This window comes from Salminus brasiliensis, chromosome 14 (assembly GCF_030463535.1).
Source record: "Salminus brasiliensis chromosome 14, fSalBra1.hap2, whole genome shotgun sequence".
NCBI classification, from domain to species: domain Eukaryota; kingdom Metazoa; phylum Chordata; class Actinopteri; order Characiformes; family Bryconidae; genus Salminus; species Salminus brasiliensis.
In genome coordinates this window covers 27,902,667-27,921,992 of record NC_132891.1, presented here as the reverse complement: position 1 = coordinate 27,921,992, position 19,326 = coordinate 27,902,667, and the positions used below count along the sequence as shown (strand labels likewise).

General features: G+C 37.7%; 1 protein-coding gene across 3 annotated transcripts; it reads left to right on the top strand.

Annotated features, from left to right (window-relative positions):
- The first annotated feature begins 1,070 nt into the window (after positions 1 to 1,070).
- camk1gb (calcium/calmodulin-dependent protein kinase IGb) lies at positions 1,071 to 18,024 on the top strand. Of its 3 annotated transcripts, none has more exons than XM_072656514.1 (13): positions 1,071 to 1,322; positions 7,338 to 7,449; positions 12,417 to 12,542; positions 12,625 to 12,699; positions 12,786 to 12,924; positions 13,898 to 14,021; positions 14,126 to 14,201; positions 14,643 to 14,755; positions 15,314 to 15,392; positions 15,665 to 15,752; positions 16,115 to 16,458; positions 16,711 to 16,809; positions 17,115 to 18,024. In XM_072656514.1, exons 1-12 carry the CDS (start codon positions 1,166 to 1,168, stop codon positions 16,775 to 16,777), a joined length of 1,500 nt encoding a protein of 499 aa, XP_072512615.1. In that variant the 5' UTR covers positions 1,071 to 1,165; the 3' UTR covers positions 16,778 to 16,809; positions 17,115 to 18,024. The 3 variants fall into 3 exon arrangements, with proteins under 3 accessions (XP_072512615.1, XP_072512617.1, XP_072512616.1); XM_072656516.1 differs by lacking the exon at positions 1,071 to 1,322 and adding an exon at positions 4,198 to 4,439; XM_072656515.1 differs by lacking the exon at positions 1,071 to 1,322 and adding an exon at positions 4,462 to 4,787.
- The last annotated feature ends 1,302 nt before the right edge of the window (positions 18,025 to 19,326 follow it).

Genomic DNA, 19,326 nt, shown 5'->3' with positions numbered 1-19,326 from the left:
GGATACATTTACTTTGACTTTCCATCAAGAATATTCTGACTTCAACCTTTAATTTTGACACATTCCTCATACTTACACTTCAGTCTGTTTTACATTTTCCTCTCTTCACTGCTTTATACTACTTCATTGGTTCTTTACAATACCTGATACATTACTTCTTTCAAAACAAATGGTTTTAAATGGAAGCTTTTCTGTATTCATCAAAGATGCATACAGCAAAATGCACAAAATTTTATTTCAAGCAAAAGCTTTTCATATCAGTCCAACAGTTGCAATGTGTAATTCATAAATACATTATTCACAAAAGCCTCCCACATTCATAATGACACAACTGAACCGTGCATTTAAAGCTGTTAGATTTGGCAGTTACTCCTACGCTATCAAGTGAAGAGCTGCCAAAAAGACAAGGAGGACTACAGCGAGTAAGACAGTTTAAACTTACAGAGGCCTTATTTGAACCTAGAGGAGCAGGAGATGGGGACAGGTCATTGGATAATCTTGGCTTGGGTAATGAATGATTTCATCACTTTCTGAGAGGTGGTTCTTCTCATATGCACTGTAACCCAGAGCTCTGGTCTATGTCTGGTCCAAGACATGCAATCAAGGCCAGTGTCCCAATATATGAAAGATTCACTCCAAATTTCCAAAAACCTGTGATAAAATAATGTTTTATTTGCTGTGGTTGTCTGACAAACTGTATTTATATATATAAAGTGGTATCTATCACCTGCTAAAAAAATATTGGCATTTCCTTTGACTCTGCCTGTTGAGGTATAATGCTGATATTCCCTACAAGGTTAAACCATATAGGACAAAGAATTAATCCTTGAGGCACAACTTTATAATCAAGTCAAGTTTATTATATTTAGAAATTCTAACCACTTCTTCCTCAGCCTCTAATTGTGTAATGGAAAAAGCCATGTCTTTCCATTGAGAGTTAAACAGCATAAACTGTGTGTTTTCAAGTCAACATGGATAATCTAGAACCACCTCTATTCCCACTTACGCATGACACCACCGCTAAAATAAAAAAACAGCACCCGGAGAACTCACAGTGATGTGTCTCCTCTTCCTTCTATGGCAACATCAAACACAGAGGTTTGTAATTAACAAGTTGTCTGGTCTAGGTTCCGTTTCATCTCACTAGAGACTCCGCTTCTCCAGGATGTGCAAAGATGACAACGGGAATCCTACTGAGATCACACTGAGCTTCTTTTTGTTAAGGGACATTAGTTATCAGTCGCAGACTCTTTTTCCTGAAATGGGGTCCTACATTGTGGAAACATGCGGAACACTGATAAACAGAAGACGTTATTATCCAGGTAAGTCTATTTACTATGGGGCTTTTTGACTGGCATCTCACTTTCACCTCAGCATAAGGTAAACATGATTTACTCCATTTGGTGTATGACACTCAGTGTGCAAATATTATAATGGGCATGTCTTTGTACTCTAAACTAAACCTAGTTTAGTATACTGAAATATATGTTTTCTGCACAAATGGCATGTAACATTAGTTATTATTGTTAGACAGATGCATTATAAATGATTCAGCAATATTAGAAACTAACCTCATTGGTAATTATATGGTAATTATGTTACCACCAGGAAAAGGGTTCAAGTTAAGAAGAAGGAAGTTATGTGACATCCAGAGTTTTATATCCTTTACACAGTCCTCCATTTTCTGTAATCTAAATTTATCATCAGGAGCTGTGTGTCAACCGCATAAAAATGGAAATTAACGCCATGTCTGCTTATAACTGAGCCCAGGCCTCATATTTGGCAGCTTATTAGAATGTTCTGTTCCACCTGAAAGCAACATTATGTAGCATTTTTTTTTTTACCTCAAACTTCTAACTGCGGTATGTAACTTTGGAGAAGCATGCAGGATAACACTCACAAAAACTGTGTAACGCTGCATTGCCACATATTTGTGTAAAATCTGGTAATGGTTACTGTACCATGTGAGTCCACATGCTTCTTTTACTTTCAGTGATGGTTCTATATCTCTCAGCTCATCTAGAAAAGCGTATCCTTTAGTGGTGGCTCACAGCGCAGATTACACTTCCCTACTATAGGGGGTGTCCAGGAGGCAAGAAATGTACAAGAGTATTGGCATGGTGCAAAATAGATTTATGTTTATCTGCTCTAGAGAATTGCTATTTTATTGGCAATACTTACCTGCAAGATCTTGATAAGCTTTTTGTTTGCATTTATGCGTGTCAGCAGCGGGTGCTGTATGTAGGTAGCTGAATGCATTCATTAGAAGGGGTATCCACAAACATTTGGATACATTGTGTATTATCTAATCATGCTACCCACATACTAAAATAAACAACTTGTAAGTCAGGGATGTGATGGTGTTGGCATTTTACCATGATATATGTCATTCCCATGTCCAAATGTAGCTTCTTGATAATTAAATTATGAACCTATAAACATGTAGAATTTGGCACATAAGGATTTGTTGCAGTGACAGTGACAGTGACAGTGTTGAGTGTATTTGATGTGCAAAAGTCCTTTGTAATGAGCTCCAATGAGTTTAACAGTCACTTCCTGTGTTAGATGTTAGTATCTTTAGCAGCAAGTTACCAGGATTGTGCATATTTATCTCAAAGAGCTTCACTTACTTTACTTAGTGATTTATCTACTCGATTTGTCTGTCACTCAAACAGTTTAGTGTATTATACAGATTTACAGGTGTGCCCAACTTCATCCTTTTTGCATGTAATAAATCCTGAATTGTTTTTGTGCTGTCAGGAAGTCAGTCTAAACACAGACCTAATACACATGTGCTGATGTCATTGCTAAAATGTAATATTTTTTATAATTTTATAATTTTTATAATTAATTTGTTTATTATATTCCACCTATTTAATGATGAATGCTCTGGCACCTAACTGTAACTGGCTTAATTGAAAAATATTATAGTATAGTGCATTTCTGTTTTTTTAACTTTTGTACTTTTTATTCCTTCTGATGTTTCTTAAGAATATGAAGAGCTCATATCATTCTCCAGTAGGTGTTTGGTTGATAAGAGGTGTATAGGTGAATACATTGTTTGTTGTAACCAAATGTTGGGGCCTACAGCAGCTGGTGAGACACCTTTCCACAATATGAATTGGTGAGATTATAGCCAATTTAATCTCAGACCATATGAATGAAGTACTGAGGCAACACAGATAAGCAGAAATTAATCAATTTGAAAGTGTAATTTTATAACCTGAACCTACACCTCAACCTAAATGTAACCTAACCCTAACCCTACAATTAACCATAGTAGAATGTGAACTTCTTACCATTTCTGCATGTGATCTGACCATTAATTCTTTTTAAAGATACTCCATAACAGTAACAGCCCAAATGTCGCTGTAGCAACACTGATTTCTCAATTCTTCAAATACATGGCATATAGGTTGTATGGATTTCACAAAACAGCACCACCCCTGGACAGGAGCTGTGTACAAAATATACTTGTGCAAGTCCAGGGCATAATGTTTTTTTGTTTTTTTTTAATTCCCAGGCTGGACAAGCACTCCACACTACACCGATAAGAGTTATTGGGCAAGACTCCCAACACTACATCCACTTTATTGTGTAATATGATTCAAATGCAAGTAAATCTGATTAAATATCAGCCAAAAACTGTACATATAAATAGTGTAGCCACTTTTCAAATACTATTAACATAAATAATAAAGGGGTTTTTATTTAGATTATTCTTTTTTTCTAGTTTTCCTTATTTTTTTGCACTAGGAGATGCAGAACACAGCACCCCTCCCTCAAATACTTTCGGTAAAATTCTGTATAATAAATGAAAAATGCAGATATGCAGTCACTGTCATTCTGTAAACACTCTGCTTATACAGAGTTAAATAAATACAGAACCAAATATCGATCAAAATGCTGATAATGATGATGCAGATATCATCATGTTTTATTTCTCAGGAGACGTGTTGAAGGTTTATTACAGACTGCTTCCTGATAACCTGCATCTGAATAGGGTTTTAGAGGTGGGGGGCTATAGTGGAAGTTCACCAGAAACAAATATGCCCCTTCAGTCAGAATGTAAACATCTTGGAGTGGGCTGATACCTTTTCAGTAAAGTCAATTCACGCATGATTTTAAGGAACACTGATGTCTATACAGACAATGTTGTTGTCATTTCATTGATCTGATGTGATTATGGACGAGAACTAAGTGCAGAGATTGCAGCGTTTGGTTGAACGAGCATTTACCCGCAGTGTACGCAATGATAGTGTGTCTACTGGGAGCCCACCTGAGAAAGTGATGCCCCTCCTCTCGCGTGGTGAGGATGTGTAATCTCCATGCAGCCGCGGTTATTTCTGTGCCTCAAGGCAAAGCTGATCTGTCCAGACGGCAGCGAGCTTTTGGCAGGAGAGTCAGAGCGGAGCGGCGTAAAGCGCACTTGGCTCTAGGTAAGTCAAAGGAACAGGACCTCCTCAGAGGAGCAGAGCATCAGTCAGTCTAATCAAAGCAGCAGCTTTTCTAATTCAGTTTGTAGCTGATGACTGGTGTGCATGATCGCGGTTCGCTGAATGTTTCTGTTGAGCTCGGGGTAGGGGACTGGCACTGACTGGTTAATGGAGGGTAGGGGTGCAGGCATGTGCACCGTTTGCATTAGGACTCTGTGCTCATGTCGGTGTCGTTGAGCTCCGCGCCTCGTCCTCTCGATCTCGCACACACCGTCCTCTACCACTGTTGCCCCTGCCTCGCCGTCCAAAAGGGGAAACGGGGGACGTGTTGGAAGTGTTACAGACCCGAAGGTAAGGTAAATCAGGAGACGCGTTGTTGTTGTTGTTGTTGTTTTGTAATAGCAGTGAACTTCATGCTAACATGCATTGAACCAGGATGATGCACTAGGGTTTTGTTTTGCATGAATCTTACAAGAGCATCTATCTATCTATCTGTCTGTCTGTCTGTCTGTATATCTATCTATCTGTCTGTCTATCTGTCTGTATATCTATCTGTATGTGTGTTTAGACTTGTTAGAGTCTGGCAGTCTTTTAGACATTGTGTTAAAATGACATGATCAGTAGAAATGTTTATTCCAAAAACATTTTACATTGACTTCCATTGAAAGTTACCTTTTTTCCTTTCCTGCAAAGTTGCCATCTTGAAGATACGAGGTTAGGAGGTGGAGTTATAAAATGCTATATGCTCATAAATGTTTGTAGGCACCTGTTCTAATGAATGCATTCAGCTAAGGTGCACAGGGATGAGGTGTACAGGAATAAGGTGTTTGGGATGAGGTGGAGAGTTGGGGATAAGGTGGGGTAGTGATCATCCAACATCTAGATCTCACTAATCAAATCTACACAACAATGCTCCAGGATCTAGGAGAAAACCTTTTTCATGTGCAGTAGAAACAGCTATATTTATGGTTTGTTTGTATGGTCAGTGAGTTAGCTTGCCTGAGCCCCACCTGACCTTGGCTAACCCAGTTCTTCACAGCCATTCACAGGCTGCACCTGTGGACCTGTTCTCTGTGGACCATACTCACATATAATGTTCCATGCTATTTTGTGCAGCTTATGCTTATTCTGCTAATGTAAGAATGCAGTCATGTGAATACAGGGGTCTGCATCCTATAGCGTCAAAAGGGCAGTTAAGGTACGGTATGTTCTTAGGTGGAGCAGTGCTAGACAGTGACTGAATGCTTTAGCATTGCTTCATCTGTATGAAATTAAAGTACTACTATGCTATAGTACTACGCTACTAATTGAAGTAACTGATGTAAATCTTTTTTTTTGAATGATGGCAGATGGTGGATGATGCCTGTTCCTGCCTGGCATTGACTGTGAATGCATTTCCGTTCTTGGAATGTGACTTTTGTGTATTCAGTAAAGCACCCTTAAAACGAACCATGATCATTTAGAAATGTTTCACCACCAGATTTATTTTGCACTCACATTGCAAGGGAAATGAGAATAGGAAAGATGTGTCAAATGGCTTAAGTTGCTGTTACCCTTTGCTTGGCACAAAGCCTGTGGATTTGTTCGGTATCAGTGTTGCTTAATTGGATGTTCTTTTTGTCTTCAGGTTACCCAATTCAAACCTATTAAGTCAACTACTCTTCAGACTACAGTATTGTGTTAAGCAGAATATGTTTATGGCATCCATACCCTCCAGCATCATGAGTGTGATTCATTTGCCAGTGTTTCATTATCTTTGCTCCTCTACAATTGCAATTGACCTCTTGACCTCTGGGAGTTAATTCCTTTCGGGTTAAGTGAATAGATAAAGATTCTACTAACTGTTATATAAGGGGAAAGAGGTCAAAGCCTACAGAGAAACCGGGGCCATGTATTAACTTCTAATCCCTTTCAAATCATCCATGTTGATTTTCTACAAAGTGAGGAAAAAGTGTTTATTTCTCTCCTGTTTTTATCCTTCATCTTATTTTTGTATGCAATTTTGCACCAAAGTAAAAAAAAAAAAAATTGCAGTAAATTGAAAAAGACTGTAGAGAATGTTTCTGCTGTGCCTGCTATCTTTTGTGTGGGTTTTTTTGATCCTCCCTTCAGTGCCTTTCTCAGGTGGGATGACTTTTCCAACATACCTAAAATTGTGGTGGTTTACACACCCATTCAGCTGCGAAATGGGTCCATTTTAATTCTCAAATTCTAAGTTGAAATAGCCATATACTCATTTTCTTCTGAATGTAAACTAGGGCCATAAATGCTGCAGGTCAGGTTTTTCATGACTATACATGCTTGGTGGCCTAACGTAATAGAGCCTTCTCATTTGTTGCCCAAAAGTTTGATGTCCTTTGAAGTCCTGATGTGCCCCTTTTACCTCAGTGCTTGACTAGCCAACAAATTAGAATAGTCAGAGAAGGTTTCCAGAGTCTGGAATTAGTGTTAGGCAATGTAGGGCTCCAGTGGGATGGCCAATGAGCACTTGTGTCATTGGCCATGGGTGTAGCCCATGCCTAAGGTAGGTATTAGCAGACACGCTTGGCCAGACAAAGCCTCAGACAGGCAGGAGCGTCCTAGAGGTGACGTTCAGCTCACTGATGATGAATGTGTGTTCCGGCCTTCATCACTTCTTTTACATCTCTGGCTGTGGAACTGCTTCACGACTGGACAGGCTAGCCTTGAAGAACTGCAGAGGAATTATTTACCTGGACCTAAGATTTTAAATTTGAATTTAACTCATAGTGAGTAGTGAGGTTTATGGCTCCTGGAATATTAGGAGTTATATTCCCTCCTGACAAAGGTAGCAAGAAATCAAGATGTTTCAATGAATACATTGTGCTTAATGTGCCAAGTTCATTTGATAATTCTCTTTGATTCATTTCATTTGTGTTGTAGAAATCCCTGTAGAGGCTAACACTGAAATGGGTCGCAAGGAGGCTGATTATGAATGGAAGAAGAGCACTGATAACATCCAAGAAGTCTTCGACTTCATTGAGGTGCTGGGATCGTAAGTACATATTTAAGCTAACAATTTCCAAATTTATTTCTCAACTTATTTCTCAGCTTGTAAAATCAAATCTGTTGCGCTGTAGTACACCTGTTTAGTCTTAGACAATTGTAAATTCCTTAACAGGTAATATTACAAGTATTTCAGAAGAAATAAAATGGGTCTGGAGTTAAATTTGAACTATCCTATCATAATACAAAGTAACGTTCATGCGGTTGTAGGTTTGGCCTATATACTGTATGTCCTCTATTGTACAGACATGATAGGATTTAAAAAGAGGTCTACTTTGGCATGCTTGGCCAGGCAAAGCTAGATAGGGCTACTTCCTTATCCTGAAGCTTTGCCTTAGGGCTCAAATAGACATTGAGAGATTAGGGTTTCATTCACAAATAGCTTAACACACTCTTCAATGGAACCACTCCCAAAACATTGCACTGCTATCAACCAATGCTTACAGTCATTATGTTATTCTAAATGTTGTTACGTAGGTTGATATGGGGTAGTATGGGAATTATAGATGCTAAGTAAAATGAAATCTAGTTAATATCTACAAAAATGATAACTTGAGAACATGTGATTCTTTACAATCACAAACATTAGCAACAAGCAAGCTAGCATAAATGTTTATTTTAAATTTAGCTCGTTTTCCAAAACCAAAGTTCTCACTGGTAAGTAAGTAAGTAAGTCATAGACTAATCCAATGGTCAACCAACTTGTCTTCTGGCCTGGTTGTGGCTCAGGTTGTATTAGGCCCAGCAGAAACAAGGTTGACGTCACAGCGCATTGACTAGACTGAGGATTTGGGGTAATATAGCCAGGTGTTTATTGTTCATGTTAACCTGGGTCTTTAAGAGATCAAACCGAGAGGCTTAACTGCATCTGTGATTTTCCTAAAAGGCACCTGAGATTTAAGAGCATTTTCTCTATAAAGCATGTGCATTAGGTCCATTCCTGAGGACTGCACATTTGCTCATGAATTCTTATGGTTCTTTCGACTTGGGGTTGTGAGGAACAGCAGGGTTTTTTTTAACATGCAACATGCATAAGTGTCTGTTGCCCCCCCTCTATTTTTAGAAAAAAGGCTGCAAGACATGGAAGGCTGTGATTAAGCTGCTGACTGTTAAAATACATGTATAAATTGTTCTTGAATCTGCACTGTCATATTAAACTACTTTAAAAGACTATTTGAAAATGCCAGCAACTGAACATTGTGAAAATTGTGTGAATTTTTCATAATGAATCAGTGGACCAATGGACCAGAAAATGGTGCAAAATTATATGGAATAAAATATTGTTCTATTAATATACACTTACATAAACTTTGCTTTCCTTTATGTTATACATTCTTATAGAATTGCCATTTTCGAGATGCTTATGGTGTGCTGCACAAGGACTGAAATCAAAACTGTAAAGTCTAATGTTGATGCTGTGTCAGATACAGGGGCAGCCTGAATGTGTTGACCTTTTTTTTACAGACAAGAATAGGTCACTTCCTAACTGGATGAGGGGAGCTTTGTGATAATCTATAGGGACTGAGCAGCCACAAACAGCACTGAAAGCTGTTTATATCTTCCACTGTTATTTGTGCCTTTTTTCCCAGAGCAGTTAAAAAAATTCTTTGGTGGTGCACACTAAAATAATGAATTATTTTAGTGTGCAATGTATTTTATCCATGTGGAAAGGATGAACAGATTGAAATGACTACATTCAGTGTAACTGAAAAAATCAACCACTGCTGTCCAGTATTCATAGGTCATTTCATAGGTGAAAGCAAAAATGATCTTAACTTTTAAAGCAGCAGTAGGCAAGAATTGGCATTTCTTACTCCCGGGCTCCCCCTACAGTCAAGAAGTGTAATTCATGCTTTGAGCCACCCCTAAAGATCACACTTTATACATGCATCGATTCCAAACCATCGCTGAAAGTGAAAGAAGCATGTGGACTGAGGTGGTAGAGTAATATCACAGGATTATTTTAAAAATATGACTTGGATTACCAATGTAGCAATGAGATACTTCTTTCTAGTAAAGTTCAGTGGAGCCTTATTATTATTTCAAGGTATAAAATGCTACATCATGTTGCTTTAATGTGAAGACAACTCAAGTCTTTGTGGAACATTTCTATTGGTGCATTTATCCTATCTTGCAAGGCAGTCCATTAGGCCGCACATCAACTTTGTGCACCATATAACCTTTTTAAGGCCTTCAAATGACCATAATAAGGATTCTGCAACATAATATGTAATTTAGCCTTACAGTGTTCATTGCAGTGGTAGCCCTGTCCCAATGTCCTTGATCTTTGCTATACAAGCGGAAGCGTGGAGCAGTGGGAGATGCTCTTCCTGGGGGAGTTGAGAGAGTGGCTTTCTGTGACAAAAACAACCTGAACCAAACCTCACTCGCCCTCAGCATAACCCTACAGGGAAGAAAATATGTTGCTTCAAAAAACAGCATCTAAAATTGGAATTTGTTGACCCCTCACATCCTATGCTTAGTAATCAGCTATTCGACTATAATGTAAATACATTGTCTTTTCTAATTTCTTACAGAGCAGACAGTCGAAGGATAGGTCATATATTTATTGCACAACTCTTCTTAAAGATACAATAACAAAAATAGGCAAATAGTCTAAAGGTCAAATGAATTGTCAGTGTTTGAACAATACGTTCATCCTAAACACAAATATTGTAACTGGCCTTTGTGGAAAAATAGATATGAACTATTTAAGTTTTTTAATTCAGTAACTAATATCAATCATTTGATATGTATTTGAAAAACGACCCTGAGGCATTATGTAAATATAGCTAATAAATAGCCTAAACAACTGGATAAATACTATGAAATAAATATGTTAGTTGTGCACATGTAGGCGCTATGCTGTAATGGTTAATAGTTAGTGTTAAAAGTGTTTGATATGTCAACGAGTGAGATGATGTATACAGTCATACAGTCTATTAGGCTGCCTTGGTGCTGAACTCTTTCCTTATGAAATAGCCTTATAAAACACAAGGACATTTTTTGCTGCTGACTAGCAGGCAAGGTTAGTTAAAACTGTATTTTGCTTTTTTTTTTAAATTCAGATGCATTAATAGTTTTTCAGTAACTGAGATTAAAGAATGTGCTGGACTCTGCTGGGGGGCTGGAGGCGGCAGTGCAATTAAAAGCTATTTAGTGATTCTTGTCATTCCTTGTGAGTGTGAGGAGGCGGGTGACACATTACGTGTGATAGGGCTTTGGAAGTTTTATTGGAAAATCTAATTGAAAATATTACACATAAATGCTGTCAAAATGATGTAGCTACATTCCTAATTTTTCCATGCTGCTATTTATATACTGTGCACATTTCCTAATGAATGGACCAACACAAGTAGGTATACATTACCTTAAAATCTAATTTCATAAACTTATATTTAGGATAAGTTCAGTATTGCTTTCTTCTATAAAGCTCCTGCAAAGTTTGTGTTCCTACATCGCTTACATTTTAGACGTTTCATTTATTTTAGGCCACAGTGTTCTGAGAGGACCTAAGGAGTTCCTAAAGGGGTTAATTTCCCATAGTTTAAAATAAAGGCAATCCAATGGTAATTGCCACTTGGCCCAGTGCAGTGAGAAGGTTTGATCCTTGGAGTGCTCCATGGTGTGCTCACTGACCTGGATGATGGGCTGAGTCTGTCTCTGCAGTCTCCGGGCTCCACACCTGGATACCTGAGCTGCTACTGTTTCCGTTGCGTAAAGGATTTTAAGTCCTAATCCCCTGACCAGGATAGCTATTCCAAGTTGCAGCTTTAGATAGTGTGGAAGGCATAGGGAACAGAAAATTAGCTCTTACCATGACCTCTTAAGCCAGAAATCCCCTTTCTCTGGCACAAAAGATGACCGCTCACTACTTTTGAGCAGTAACAAATTAGCTTCTACCCTAATTCTGGTGTTTAAGCTAAATTAATTTAGCATTCTGTTATTATGTTACCATAGACAATCATTTCCCTGCACTACTATTCAGAGACTCTCCTGTACTGAACTGTACTGTGATTTTTATTCAACATCTGCTGCTCTTCATCAGAGCCACTTTAATTACATTGTTGGTAATGAAACCTGTAGCTGATAAGTGTTTATTAAGCACTAAGAGTATCCATTGATATGCTTAGAAAAGCATATTGTTATCACAATAACAAAATTTATCACGATGTGATAAAATATCATCACATTGCCCAGCTCTACTGTCTGTGTTAATGATTGTTAAATGCATGCCATAGCTGCAGAGAGACATAGAGATTATGCAGAAAAATCCTAAAGTATTTATTTAATAAAGCAAATAAAAAAAAAAATAATTCACACTTCAAACTGCTCACGAGCAGATTTATTATGAAGATTTTTTACACCTGAAGCAGTGAGAACACTGAGGAGGACCTTCACCACAGAAGATAATTGCAATGGGCATTTGTTTACCACTGGACATGTTTTTTTTTTTTTTTTTTTTTGGGAGTAATGTAGACTATTTCTACTAGTCCACACTAGTTCACACAATGTAAAGAGGAGCTGGCACTTCCAACTGGTGCAAAATTGGGAGAAATAGAGTAATAAGGGATTTATTTTTATTTATAGGGATTTAACATTTAAGTTATGTTGGAATATTTGTAGTACAGATTCAGTGCTTGGCATCGGAGATGTGCAGTAGGTAGGAAATATAACTATACCGCATCCCTTCCCAGTTGCATTACCACTATACACTCTGAAAGGGCTGTACTCCAGGCTTGTAAGTGCATGTTCCTATTTAAAGAACATTATGAAAAGGAACAAATGTGCACCTTTATCTTGGGAAAGGGTATGTTGTGTACCTTAGTTGGTTCATAAGGATCATGTTTTACCACTGCATGTTCTACCACCCCGTTTTTTTTTTCATTACACTGTGCATCCAGCCGTATCCAACCTCCTGTATCTCCTTCTCTCCTTCCTATCTTACTTTTTCAGAGGCGCATTCTCAGAGGTCTTCATGGTAAAGGAGAGAAAAACAGGCAAGCTTTTTGCCATGAAGTGTGTAAAGAAGAAGAACAAAAGGGACGTCAACTTGGAGAATGAGATCGCTGTGCTAAGGAGGTACTGTTTCTGCATCTACCTCGTATAAATAAACAGATGAGCTATTAGCAGAACCTCTTACATCTTTTCTATTCTGGTTTAGGATCAAACATGAGAATGTAGTTGGGTTGGAGGATTTCTATGAAAGCCGTACCCACTATTACCTTGTCATGCAACTGTGAGTAGCATCTATTTACTCACGCCTTTTTGTCTGCACATACTGTATTGATTGCTTTTATTTACAGATGTTTTTTCTCTTTGCAGTGTTTCCGGTGGTGAACTGTTTGATCGAATTCTGGACCGGGGCATGTACTCAGAGATGGATGCCAGCTTGGTGATCAGACAAGTGCTGGAGGCTGTCGGTTATCTGCACAAGAACGGCATTGTACACCGTGATCTCAAGGTATGGAAAGATGGACGCCTAGTTTCTGTCGACTAACTCTCAGCTTGGTCAGTCTTTAGTTTAATCAGTTATGGGAAAAGCTGCTCAAAAATGTAGGCTATAAGTTTTGATATAAAAAGAAGAAGGATATGATCAGATCATGTAACAATCCTGTGTTTGACTAGTTTGTCTGCTTTTAGATACTCCTCTTAGTCGATCAATCAATGCTTTCACTCACTGATGGTACATTGATGGTGACCCTCATTTTCCATGTAACTCAATTAAAATTAAAACTCAATTAAAATCAACATAAGCAAAAACAAAAAGAAGGTTAAGGGCAGAGACAAAAAGGAAATAGAATCAAAATGAGATAAAAAAAACTATCAGGAGATATTAGGGATATTAAGAATTAGGAGATGTAAAATATTAATTATAATACATTTTATAATAATGTTTTTAAGTATTATAGTTAAAAATTAACATTTATTTACTTAAGATTTTTAAACAAACATCTAATCATTTAAAACAAACCTAAACTTAAAATAAGAATATTATGAATAATGATCTACAAATAAATAAATGAATAAAATATGATAACTAAAAAGTACTGTTATTAAAATTAAGTTAAACAGCTACACCCAGAGTGAAGAGCATCAACTAAAATTGTTAAATTTAAAGCTTAACAGTTTTAAAGAACGTTACCAGCCAATACTTCGATTTCAATATCAGTATGCTTTTAGCCTCTGTCTATGCAATGTTACGTATGCTTCACATGTACTGTCTTTTTGAGACCCTCTTGTCTACTCTTTTTGAAATGTCTGTTAATTTACTAAAATAACGGAAAATGTCATTTTTGCCTTTAAAAACTGAACTAAACTGACTCAAATAAGCTATATATTTCATAGTCTTTATAATTGTATTTCATAATTATCTGACACAACCAGTTCTGCTTTATAATGTTGCAACTATATTTGCCATCTTTTTCGCTCCACAGCCAGAGAACTTGCTCTACTACAGCCAAGATGAGAACTCCAAAATCATGATCAGTGACTTTGGTCTTTCCAAAATGGAGGACAATGGCATCATGTCCACAGCCTGTGGCACTCCAGGCTACGTGGGTAAGGGGGACTTTGTAATTGAAAATACAGGGTAAAATGATGAATGTATCGCTGATTCTGTGTAGAATGTACTTTTTAAAACCTCTGATTTTGATTTGCTACAGCTCCGGAGGTGTTGGCTCAGAAGCCCTACAGTAAAGCAGTGGACTGCTGGTCTATTGGAGTCATCACTTACATCCTGTGAGAAGGCTATCTTTTACCTTTTAATGCTTACACCACAGCAACCTACCCTTACACAACCAACAAGACCACCACAGATCACATCCCCATGGGAAACAGTTGCTTAAGTTCAGGGATTGGCGGCATCACAGAGCTGCATTTAGAAGCACAGGGGTGTAAGGCTTGTTAGGAGTTGGGATTATTATTGTAAGACTCTGGGAGTAACTGATTACTCAATCAACAACCTCAGCCATGTTGTATCAGATCCAGATTTAGCTCTGTGATGCTGTAGTTGCTGTGTAGTGTAATGTGTAAAATGTTGCCATCTAGTGGGCAAACATAATGTGTAGACAAATGAAACTTTATAAGCTGAAGTGTTACAAGAAGGAAATGGGTGTATAGCAGCACATAAAAATGTTAAAGCAGAAAATAATGAGCTTGTTTTATGGGTCTCTTCAACAGTCTATGTGGGTATCCTCCTTTCTATGAAGAGACTGAGACTCGCTTGTTCTCTAAGATCATGAAAGCACAGTATGAGTTTGACTCCCCCTTCTGGGATGACATCTCAGAGTCTGGTAAGAGTCCTTTGGTTTCTCTCTGTATGCATGCTTTTTAGGCTGGGATGTCAGGCAGGCCAAAAAAAAACATGAATTTTGAAACACTTCACACATGTTATTTTCCACACACATAAAAACTTGTGATCATATGTGGAAACTACATTCATGAGGCATTTCATTTTATGTACACTCTTAAAAATGAAGGTGCTTGGAGCTCTGAGTGGTTACCACTATGGCCCAGGGGGTTGCGAGTTCGAATCCTGAGCCATGCCACTTTGCCATCAGCGGAGTCTGAGAGAGCACAATCGGTCGTGCTCTCACCTCCTCACACTTAAGCTTACAACTTAAGCATCACAACTTAATGTTGGCCAGCACAGGCGGTGGTTTCACAAAGAACCATGTTTGTAATACAGATGTGTGAGTGTGAATAAAATGTTTGTCACACTCACACATCTCTATTACAAACATATTTTTTATAGAACAAAAAGTGGAAGGAAAAAAACATTGTATCTTTAGTATCTTTAGCTCCTGATAAAGTACCAGCATTTACATGATATGTATTTGTTGTGTTTTTAGCAAAGGACTTCATCCGCAACATGATGCAGAAGAATCCTAAATTGCGCTACACCACAGATCAAGCCCTTAGACATCCTTGGTAAGATCCTAAATCATCAAGTTCCTTGCTTCCAGCCAACACTAGAATATCTTCATTTATGATGTACAGATATCATACCAATAATGTAATACTTGCTGTTTGTTTACGTAACCATGATTTAAACCATTTTATGTTATATATGTGCATTTATTTATTTTATTAGTTCTGTATTTATCTTCTGGGAAAAGACTTAACATTGTTTAACATTGTGGCCACTCCTTGCTATAGATTAAGAGATTTGGAGACAGGTTTGTTTCTGGGTTTGTCTTCAGGATCATTGGAAAGACTGCCCGAAGCCAGGACATCTACCACTCTGTCAGTGTGCAGATCCAGAAGAACTTTGCCAAGTCAAAATGGAAGGTAAACTAAGGACTCCTCAGTCAGCCACTCTCTGAAGGCTCTGACTATTTAAAGTCCACCTCCTCCACCATATTCTCACCAGTGTAGCTTATCCGATCTGTGGCCTGATTACACAACAGAGCTTCAGCAATGACCATTTCGTAGTCTCTAGCACTTACACGTCTCCTCTGAGTGATTTTCCAGTCTGGACCTGTTTTGGTTAGTTTTAGGCTTCAAGTGTGATCTTGTGGAAGGTTATGTGTGGACAGTATCTGCTCCTACTGATATGATTCTGATGCGATCTAAATGAAAATACCTTCAAGTATCATAATGTTACAGTTTTGCCATATTGCTAACCTCTAATTTCTGACTATGTATTCCAGCAAGCCTTCAATGCTACAGTCGCTATCAACCACATGAAGAAACTCCAGCTCGCCCATTGTGAAGCCTCTCTCAAACAGACCCAAGGTCCGACACCACTGCCTGACATCAAAGTCATTGCCACATCCAGTCCTGAAGCAATACGCAAAAATGTCGTCCCTGAGACTCCAGAGCCCAATGGCAACCTTCCAACAATCTACATGACTGTTCCAGCTACTCCCATTGATACAAAGGGTCTTTACCAACCACCTAAGGTCAGCCATAGGGAGACCGCCCATGCCGGAACACTCACTGTGGCTGAAAAGGGAAAGCATGTGTACCACTCCGAACCAGCTAATCTAAATGGGTAAAGACTTTTCTCAAACACCTCATAATAAAACCTGATCTGATATAATGCCAAATACATATATAATTGACAAGTACCTACAAATGTCACATAGTTGTTGATATTTTACATAACTTACTTACATGTCTATATGACCTTAAAACACATATCACAATTTTAGGTTTATAGTACAATTTCATCTCTCTTAAAAGATTCAAAATCATTTTTATATTTTTTTTCCAATATTAATGTTAAAATCTGTCCTCTGTGCAGGTATGGAAAGAGAGGCACCAACCGTAATGGTGAGAAATTTCAGACTGGTGTCTGCTCTGTCATGTGACTGACCATGGCAGCACTATGAGATTTTAATAGGTAAATATATTCATACATTGCATTGCATATTGTTTAGATCTGTAAAATGATAACCATACTTGCATGTTTTTTTATTATATCTGTTGGTATGTTTGTTATGGAATGTTAACACAATGTAAAATAAAGCTGGCACACTTTAAAAGTTAAAAGCATTGAAATTGTGAGTATGCCATAGTATTCCACAGGGACTGATAACAATTCAGATACCTAATGGCAGGTTCACACTACACAACTTATTCTGTAATCAAGAACATTTTAGTTGATATGGTTTGCCCTAACATATGTCCTTGTTTTTTGTTTCATAGGTCTGTGACCTTTCTGTCAACTTCTGGCTGCTTGGGGGTGGCAATTACTGCTCTGAGCTCGGACTCTGAGCCTTACAAGACAGCTGACCTGTTGCCTGTTGACCACACCATTCTGATACTAGTGAGGTTCAGAGGAGTGCCTCCATATGTCCACACTCACACACACTGTTGATCTCTAGTATCCACATAAAAGTAACAAGGCATCTCTTGAATGTTTGTATTTTACCATGTGCAGCCTGTTTCTCTTAGCTGATGTAACTCCAACTCCCTGTATTATGTGTATGAATGTTATTCCAGCTTGTGTGCTTCATATTACCTTGAGAGTATTGATGTAATGACTGTTTATCTCCTTGTTCATATCCAGTTTATATAGCATGTAATGGTATGCAGTTTTGCTATATTCTTTCTTAAAAACACTGAAGCACACTCCTGGCTTGTATATATAAAGTACTCAGTACTAGCTGAATTTACTTGGGGAGACTGTGAATAGCTGGAATTCCATCTGAATTGTTTAAATAAGAGATTTACGGTGATAGTTTTCTTTCTTCTCTTTTAAATTACTCTAGAGCCAAGGTTTATTTTTGTAATACATATTTAAACTTATATATAAATATTATGCACAAGCATACTGGTGTATTTTGTTTTATAAAATGTATGGAAAAATAACCAGCACCTTTACCCACCACAATAAAAGAATGTCTTTCCTTCTTCAATGTATGAATTTGCCAATGCACCTAACACTCCTAAAGTGTGGGTTTGTTGTACATACATGTGTTTATTATACTGTGAGAAACTACTATCAGTTATCAATAAGAGTCCTGTTTCTTGCAGATAGTGATGTAGACTGCTCCTATCCATGTGTAATACACACTATACAAGCTTCACAAATAAAAAAAAAGCTGAATTCCCACATATGTGTCTTCACACATTCTGAGGGAAAGTAATTAATTTAGTTTGAGATATTTGTACAATTAGTAACTAATAATTGATCTATAAAGTACACTGTCTTGGCTGGCCCTTACCTAAGCTAATGATAAAAAGATCATCTACAGTAAGTAATAGTAGTGCTGCACTCTGGGCCAAATAGAGCTTGTGATAATAGACCAACCTGGAGGTCTTAACGCCCCTAATAATTTTGAAGACAAAACAACTTTATAAAAATGATAAAGTTATTGGATGAAGTCACTGTTTAACACACTGTGTTATTTGTTAAAGTTCAGTCTGTAAGTAACTGGACAGTGGCACAATTGAGGTTAAACAGCACAATGCCACAATTAACCCAATTGCATTGACTAGTTATTCTCACTGCAAACCAAATACTGAAGTACTTTGTAATGGATGTGGATTTCTTTCTGGTTTTGAAATTTGTTTGATTTTTGTATATCGTTACACTTTCTAAAAGCAAAGCATTACAGTAGAGCAGGAGATATGTTTGACCTTAATATTGCCTGCTCAGCACAAAATGTGCTAAGTGAAGTGTGTAAGTGATAAGGCTGTTCTCAGGTTACACACCTGCAAGCCTGCCGGACAGATTAAAAGACAGACTGTATGACTTTGTAAGCCATCGGGAGCTCTGTAACTGACCTCTGAACCAAGCCAGTGTCAGCTGATTACTGGATGACGCAACACAAATAACGTGTAAGTGATATGTTTGGCCTTGGAATCCCAGAATGATGGTAAAGAATCTATACATTGAATTGGAGTCAGCTACGGGAAAGACCTTTAGATTGTGGATTTTTATTAAAGGAAGGGATATGCCAAAAATCTAATTTCACAATTTCCACTTACGACAAATGCAGTCAATGATCCAAGACATGTTTGGTGTCCAAGATCTTGCTTCTGTAGTTAGCTGATGCGGTGGAACTGGGCACCCAGAACTTTCCCCTGTATGTCATCTGCCTGGGAATGCCGCATAAGCTGCAGTTCGAAAACAGGCAGTGGATGGCTTTGTATTTATCCTAGTGTTTGTATTTAACCTTTGCTATTGCGAGGGGAAGTTAATCATTTAATAATAATAATGATAATCATAACAATATTATTATTATTATTAATAATAATAATAATAATAATAATAATAATGCACAGACTTGTGGATGTGGTTTAAAGCACAATATCCCAGTGAACAATCGCTAATGAATCAACATCAAAATAATGTACATATCAACAATGATTTAACAACCAAACGTTAGCTGGAATGACTTCATGTGAACTA